Here is an 8,236-nt window from a genome sequence, read left to right as displayed (position 1 = left end):
CCCCACCCCTTACAAAACCTTTGGGCTGTAGACAGGGAGATTTTTGGGGCAAAACAATTTCATCTACTGCTCATGTGGTAGAGCCCTGATTTATTGATGCTTCTTAGCCAAGACAGCTAAACCAGGCATTAATATTTCATCAGGGGAAAAAAAAAAACAAACAGGCAGGACAAATGTGCTTTGCACGTCCTTTATTTAAAAACCCGGCCGTGCTCCCCTCCCTCCCCCAGCCCTTCGCCTCCGCAGGACCAAGGGGGTTGAGGGCAGCGGAGGAGAGGGTGTTGGGTTTGTGTTGTGGGTTTTTTTGGGTTTTTTTATGGTGGGAACCACTTAGATCTTGGTGCCATTTCACCATTTCTTCAATGTTAGTACATCCCTTTGGTTAGCAGCCATCCCAGCTGAATTAACAGTTTGTACCCCATCGTTACCTTGAAAGTAACTCAAACTAATTAGGTAAAATACTCCAGTAATTTTATTGCACATTGGCCTTGTTGAGCATTGGAAGAGCAGCCGAAAGGCGGCTGTTACGAGGATGTCCGACACGAGTCCCCCCAAGCAAGGAGCTGAGTTCAACGTGCCCCTTTCCTTTGGCTCCCCCACCCCCAGGGACGCTCCAGGATCCCCCCACATAAAGCAGGACTTTTTTTCCAGCTGATTTTTTTGCAGCAGCTGCTCCTCTCCAACCAGCCTCCATCACGAGACGACGTGCTGCTGCTTTTCGGCAAGGAACATCTCGGCGCGTTGCCTACCTTGGGTCAAACTCAACGTTCGCATCCTCCCACCATCTACCAGGGTACGGTGAGCTCAGCGTAGAGGGGGAAAAAACCAAACACAGCAATTAAATCTTTGGAAGAAAACCCTATTTGGCCCTAAAAGAGAAGTTTTAAAAGGTTGGATCTTACTCTGCCAGAAGCCTTCAGGTTAGTTGTGGTGCAGGTAACTCCTCGGCAGGGGAAGCAGCTGCTCACGCCGACTCGTTACTGCACCAGATCTTCCCTCCAGTAAAAAGGTCCAAGTAGCTGCAAAGGCGATGTAAAACTCTCCCGAAGCGGCTTTGCAGAAGGGATTCCTCCTGTCTGGGGGACAAAGAACCCAGGTACCGAAGGCGCTCGAGTCAAAGGAGAGGAGGATCCTGACGCTCCATCTCCCCAGGGCGGATGGACGGACGGAGTGGCTGCTCTCGGATGCTGGAGCCGGGAAGCGGCAGTGCCTGTGGGCAAACAGAGCTCTTCCCAGCTAAGCTTAGCTGGGCTGAACGGCCCAGTTTGGCCCAAATTCCTGGAAAAGCACGTGGGAACCAGATATGTTGATATCTGGGGAAGCCTGGAATCAGTAGGAAAGGTGTGAGTTTGTCATCACGGGGACCGTGACACTCGGGTGTTTGCAGCAAGCGCAGAGGAGAGGGGTTTTGAGTCGTCGTGTCGTTCTCAGAGACGAAAGCATGCAGATTAAATTAGATATGTGGTCACTGGGAAGGGGACAAAACCCTCGCAGTGCCTCTGCTGGAAGGGGGCTACGAATGTTAGGAATCCCCTTTAAAATTCTGTATTTAATGTTACGTTAATAAACAAACCTCTGAGTTTATTACACACACTATTAGGTCGGCACTTCGAAGGGCAGTAGCTCCTAGGCCCAGCTTTTGGAGCAGCCTCCCGTCTCCCCAAGACGTCTCCCTCCCGGCCAGGGAAAGCAGACAGCCCTAATCCTCGCAGACGTTGTCAAAAATCACCTTGACAGGACTTAAACCACCTCCTTGACCCCTCCTCCTCCTCCTTTTTTCTTTAATTATTTCAGCACTGTTCTGGCTCTGGGATTTTGCATCTCTTCTGTTTTCCCAGACCTTCTCAGTGCTCTTATTGCAGAAGGGCAGCCAGGTTGTGCCCGATGCATTTGTATCCCAGAAACCCACGGAGACCCTTCCCCAAATTCCCATTGGGACAAGCACCCACCCACCCCGTGCCGCCCGTGGCTCCCTGTGCTGCTGACCACGGCCACGCAAGCCCCACACACTCTCACTGCATAAAACCAGCAGAAGGGGCAGAGGGACCAGGTCTCTCCCTTTTTCTATTTTTCCTGGACAAAAAAAATTAAAAAAAAATAATTCTAGTTCATACCCATAGCACACAGGCAGCAGTGTTTATGATCAGTTTAATGAAACACAGCAGCAATTCCCAGTTCTCTCCCCAGCAAACATTTCTGTTTGGTTTCTACGGGAGCGGGCCACGGAGACATCTTTCACATCGTAAGCTTAAAGAAAATTCACAAGCGTCTTTATAAAATGTTAACTTTGGGCTGTAACAAACTGGGCTTGTGACTGAACAGCTTCAAAGCTTCAGCTCGAAAGACAAGACACGTCAGAGACAGAAGCTCCCTCGTGGAAGGGTTTACACCACTTTCGTGTTTATCCCTCCTAGGATCTATCCAACCTCCACCTCCAGCTGGCAAGGCAGTTGCCAGAAACCATCGGAGTAAGGATATTCTGCTAAATCAGCGTGGTACTGTAAAGGGGACACATCTCAGTGCTGATGAGGCAGCGTAAATAGTTCAGAAAAACATCTGAAAATCCCTTACTCTTTCCTCAAGGCGCAGAACTGTCACCTGCAAGTACCCTGGATCCCTCAGGGGAACAGACCCCTTGTGCTGGACTCAGAGGTCGAGAAGCCGCTGACCCACGGACGGAGGGAAAGGCCAGCTGAGCGCTGCGAGAGGAGCCGCGGCGCAAAGCCCGAAGGCAGGCGACCACCTGCATCAGGGTCGCGGGGAGAGCCCAGGGCCGAGGTCTGTCCCTGACCCTTGGGTTACTCGTATTTCTGCACCGGGCAGAGCGTGAAATAAAACCGCGCGTGGTCAAACGTTTCCAGGAGAGCACAGCTCCCACCGCACGCCAGACCACCTTCAGCCTCGTGTGCTCTTCCCCTCGTCACCTTGGTGAGCGACAGGGCCACCTCTGGATCCCCACGCTGGGCGCCTACGCAGCACGTTCGGTGTTTGCTCTCAACAGCCGTACCTGGGAAGGAGGCAGATCAGGTCTGTGTTTCTCGTTACAGAAGACGTAGTGGGGAAGGGGAAGGAAGAGCCCATCGGCAAGAGGCTGCTGCAGAAGCGGAAAGGGTTGGTTTAAAGAAAAATCTCACTCCTAGAACAAAAGGAAGTATTTCAGTGGATTTTAATAGTAAATCGATTCCTATTTTCCAAGCAACGTCCCACCTGGATAAGTCTCGGGAGTACTTTTGCCTCCCGGTCCTGCTGTACCGGGGCAAAGTGTCAGAGGTCGTGGCTCTACCTGCGACCGCCCGTGCAGAACAATCCCCAAGAACCGGCGGCGCGCTGCCGGCGCCACCCCAAAAACCTCCCGGGCCCCGGAACCGCTTCCACAAACACCACGACGCGGGACTCGACTCAAGTCTCTCTCTCAGGAGAAGAGCAGGAGGGAAAAAAAAGAGCTTTTAATAACAGTCTGGGTTGAGATTTGTAGCAAGCTACTGAACAGAGGAGATGCCAATATTTTATTTAGTAAAAAGGTATGTTTTCAGGTAGCAGAACACCTTACAGTAACTAACTCGGCAGGAAGGGTTAAAGTCATAGCACAGCCCTAGATCGGTTTGGGGGAGTAGGAGGAGGAAGACGGCGGGGAGACTGTAAGGGAAGCAGCTTCAGACTCGAACCTTGGCTTCCAATATAATGTATTCAGAAAAATATTGCATGAAAAGCCTCGGGATTTTAGTTCTTTCATAGATGTATATTTACCAGTTTTCACAAAGACTGCAGGAATACGATTATAAACAATAAATTAGGACTTCATGTTGCTATCATTTGGCATAACACAATCAGGCAATTTTTCCTTTTTAAATATAAGGCAACACAAGCCAACACATAATTTAATCCGTCTTTAGTCAAATTGCTTAACTTTGCTAAAGAGTTATCACTAAAGAACGGTTTATAGTACACTTAAAAGAATTTAAATAATGACATGATATAAGTGTACTAACTTACGCAAGGAGTCAGAAAACGTACTCTGCTAAGCTTTGAAACCTAAGTATTTGTTACAGCCCAGGACTACACGTCTAAATTAAAAAAATACAAATAAATGTTTTCTAATTTTTCCATTTACGAAAAACTTTTAAGAATCTCTAGCCAACTATGACGTCACTTCAAAACTTGTTATTTTTTTTTTTTTAAATTTTGTATGATGTCTTAAGATTTTTAAACCATGCTCGTTAAGGAAAGTTCAAGGAGCAAATACTTAAGGCTTTGTTTTCCCAAGGGCTGTGAGGGAGGCCAGTGGATGGCAGAGGCCAGTGGGTTCACCCATACACAATGCTACTCAAACCCACACTACCAGGCGACATTCATACAGAAATATTACACTTAAAAGTTACAGTGTAGAGCAATATTTTTAGCCAGTGTACATATAAAGAATCAATGCTTTTTTTTATTGTTTTTTTTTTCTTTTTTAATTTCCAAACTTGATTGTGATCATTATGTTCAAGTATTAGTCTCATTAACAGAGATGAGAAATTTTCCACTTACAGCACATTTGGCTGTTAGAAAGGAACGGTATGTTTCGGTACACTGAGGAGAACGAAGATGCTGAGGTTACCCGATAGTGTCCTACGGTCACCGACTCAACTAGCTGCTGGAAGTGACACGGGAAAGGAACAGAAGGAGTTAGGCACCGAGACCCTGGGAAAAAGGGATGTTATAAATAGCTTCACTAATTCCCAGAGAGGAGAATTGTTCCGTTAAATCTGCTGTGGCGTTTTGATGGAGAGGAATACGGGACCATCGGTCCCACGGTGGCTCGTGAGCGGAGCTTCACTTCAGATCAACCGCCTCCCGTCCCATCGGTACCGCTGCCGCAACGGGACCGTGCCGTGCCGCCCCGCGCACCCGCTCATTGCACCGGAGACAAGCTCGAGTTACGTCTCCTCGCCCTGAAATTAATTCTAGCTACCAGAGAAGCGGCTGAACCCTTTTTGGAGTTGTCAGTGGGTCTGGATTCCCTTCACATCAGGACGGCCAGACTCCTAGCAGCGAGGGGTTCAGACAAAGTCAGCTCTTACGCTGGCAAAAGAGGAGCGGGGAAGGGAAATACGATGCAGAAAAAAGGCAGCTACCTATGGCAGGTGCGCTGCCTGCATCCTAAAACCACCATTCCCCCCTCTTCCATACCCTGTCTGAAAAAAAAAAAAAAAAGCGTCAGAAAAATCTGCCAGAGACTTTTGACTTTGGACAAAGTCTAAATGATAAATGCAGGCGTCTCGGCAAGAAACAGCTGAAAAGCTTCTTCCTATATTAATGCCTAAATACATACCCCTAGCTAGCTCTTTTCAAACGTAGGCTTCTTTTTCAATTAAATAGGCCTCTAGACAGTGCAAATGGTCAATGTTTAATGCATTAATGAAACGGGCTTTCGAGTTGAAAATAAGCCCTGCTTCCTGACAAATTCTGTTGCTCTTAATCTTCAGAGGAAATTGAGATGGAAATTTAAGCAGCTACGCTACCTCTCTCTTGACAGAGCTGGTGAACAGATGCAACTGCAAAACCCTGCAGCAACTCAACATCAGTCCGGCAAGTAGCTACTAAGCAGAAGGCAGAAGCTGCACAAAGGGGATTCTGTGGTGAGGAAACAGCTGTGGCGTGAAGTAGTGTAATGAAATTCTTTGACACGAAAGGCATGTTAAATATTTGATGCATAAAGGAGATAGATAACATGTAAGCAAAGCTTTTAAATATACAGTATGTCTTCTTCCAATGGTTACTATAATGATCACACAAGTTTGCAAGTTAAAAATGCCTTGCTTATTAATTAAAATTAAGACTAAACCTGTAATTTTTCTCTGTGAAAGTGACTGCAGCCTATCTATACCCTGGGTGTTGAATATGAAGATTTCGACTATCGGTTGGTTCAGGTGCTCGGTTCATGGGAGGCCGATGGACTTTTCCCAGCACGGCCATGCTCTGATCTCTGAAGCAGGACTGCTGGAAGTCCCCGCTTAGGTAATCCATGGTCTGCATCACATTATTCTGGCTGGATGGGCCAGCTCCAGCTCTGTAATGAGTTCCTCCTGCACAATCTAGCGGTGCTCCTGCTGGCTGTCCCCCGTGGAAAGGCATGGCGAGGTCCTGGGACCCAGAGCTGTCACTGTTGGGTGTGGGCAGAATGTTATTCCAGATGGGCTGGAAATAGTGCCCGTTGGTATATGGCAAGGGTCCCTGCAACCCGTTCACCGGTGGAGAAGGCGTAGGCTTCTCGATGGGGGGCTTCAAGCTGAACGACTGGCCCATGCACAGTTCTTGAGGGTAGTTTGAAGTTTTCCCAGGAAAACTCTGCCCTGCGATCTCTCTCTGGGGGTGCTTCCCTGCGAGTCCAGCAGGCCCAGCAGCATCCCCACACATTTGCTGCAGATGTGCAAGCTGGTGCTGGTTCCACGCAACCGATTTGATTTCGTTCTGGTACGCGGACGGCACCCTGTTAATATTCACCATGGGCACATTAACAGAGGCAGGAGGAATAGCAGCAGCAGCATGATCTACAGGGTTTACTACACAGGAAGGCATGGGTGTAGGGACATTGTGAGTAGATACCCTGGTACTTGCATTGATAAGCAGGTTGCGACTTATAGGGCTGGGGTTTGCAATCTGTCCCTCACATACTGAGGTAGTGCTAATGCCAGCTCTGGCCTGGCAGAACTGGTTAATCTGGTGCACAATGCTGCTCAGGTCCGGTGGCTGGTTCTGCTGCAGGGTGGCAGCCATAGAGAGGGGAATGGTTGAGGTAGACACGGTCACATTCGGCGGCGCATCTGCATCCGGCATCTTTCTGCTTCCATGTAAACCTGGCTGCAGCAAAGGATTCGGGGGGTGCTGCAGAGTCTGGTGTGCCATGGTCTGAGGATGCTGCAAGCCCTGCGGCTGGCGGCATATTTTGGGGCTGCTGCATATTCGGAGGGTGCGGCAGCGTCTGCGGCTGCGGTATCCCCTGAGGGTGCGGTAAGCTTTGTGGCTGTGGTATACCCTGAGGGTGCTGCAAAGTCTGGGGCTGCGGTATACTCTGGGGGTGCGGCAAAGTCTGTGCATGCTGGAGAGCCTGCTGGCGAGCAAGCGCCTGGGGGTGGGTTAAAGTGCTAGGTGCAACGTACGGTGTGGAAGGGGGATTCATCATTGCTTCCGGCAGCAGACGCGTGCGTGTCCCGTCAAAGTCTTTGATAATTCCTTTTGCTGGAGATTTGACTATCGCCAGGAGGCCTGTTTTCGTGGTGGCCTGAGACGGGTAGGGACTGTACCTCTGGCCCGAAGTATCAAGTCCGTTCACAGTACGGCGTATGTGTTTCCTCTGGGGAACCTTGACACTGTTTGGAAAAATTTTTATAGTCAGTGGATTGTTGGCGACCTTCTTAGCATAAGCATCCAATTCTGCTGGGGTAGGATACTGTGCAGATCTCATTTTCTGTGTAGTGTCCCCTGCGGAGAAAGGAAATTCGTCAATACTGGTTCTGGTAAGCAAGGGATCAACCCCAGGGCAAGACAGTTGCACAACAAGGGTAGAAAATCTCCAAGGAATCAAGAGGCAAGAACATCCTCTTCCCAGACCAGCAGATTGTGTACCAGATACCTCATTCCCTTTATTACCTGGTGACCAACACAACCCCCAGTTCAGCTTAAGGTAAGACCTGCCTAGGGGAGCAAAATGAAACCAGTGTTGTCATCACAGTACATCTACAGTTGGACAGTAACAGGTAACATGCTATAAACATCGGATTGTCTCCAGCCCAAAATATTTCTCACGGCTTGCAGTGGTGGGCTGATTTCTATTCTCTCAATTTAAGGCTCCCTCCCCATGGCTCTTTCAAGCCATTCTCAGTATCTTTACCATGTAATTCAAAACCAGAAAGTTATGAATTAAACATTAAACCCGTGTAATGCTGAGGTGGGAACCATACTGTGGTGGGTTGACCCTGGCTGGAGGCCAGGTGCCCACCAAAGCTGCTCTATCGCTGCCCTCCTCAGCTGGACAGGGAAGAGAAAATACAACGAAAGGCTCCTGGGTCGAGGTAAGGACAGGGAGAGATCACTCACCAGTTACCGTCATGGGCAAAACAGACTCCACTTGGGGAAAATTAGTGTATTACCAATCAAAATCAGAGTAGGATAATGGGAAAACCAAATCTTAAAAACACATTCCCCCCACCCCCCCTTTCTTTCCAGGCTTAACTTTACTCCCGAATTCTCTCCC

The 8,236-nt window shown here is 48.8% G+C and overlaps 1 protein-coding gene across 1 annotated transcript; it reads right to left on the bottom strand.

Moving 5' to 3' along the window:
* Window positions 1–5,473: 5,473 nt before the first annotated feature.
* Window positions 5,474–7,458, bottom strand: LOC104156663 (protein FAM222B-like). The gene is given in 2 exon segments (XM_009706575.1): window positions 5,474–6,936; window positions 6,938–7,458. Coding segments are annotated over 2 exon segments (1,587 nt in total). The 5' UTR covers window positions 7,448–7,458; the 3' UTR covers window positions 5,474–5,859.
* Window positions 7,459–8,236: the final 778 nt, after the last annotated feature.

Source organism: Cariama cristata, unplaced genomic scaffold, assembly GCF_000690535.1.
Source record: "Cariama cristata isolate BGI_N322 unplaced genomic scaffold, ASM69053v1 scaffold14028, whole genome shotgun sequence".
Lineage (NCBI taxonomy): Eukaryota > Metazoa > Chordata > Aves > Cariamiformes > Cariamidae > Cariama > Cariama cristata.
Note: the sequence above shows the minus strand (reverse complement) of the source record. Positions and strands in the feature narration are given on the sequence as shown.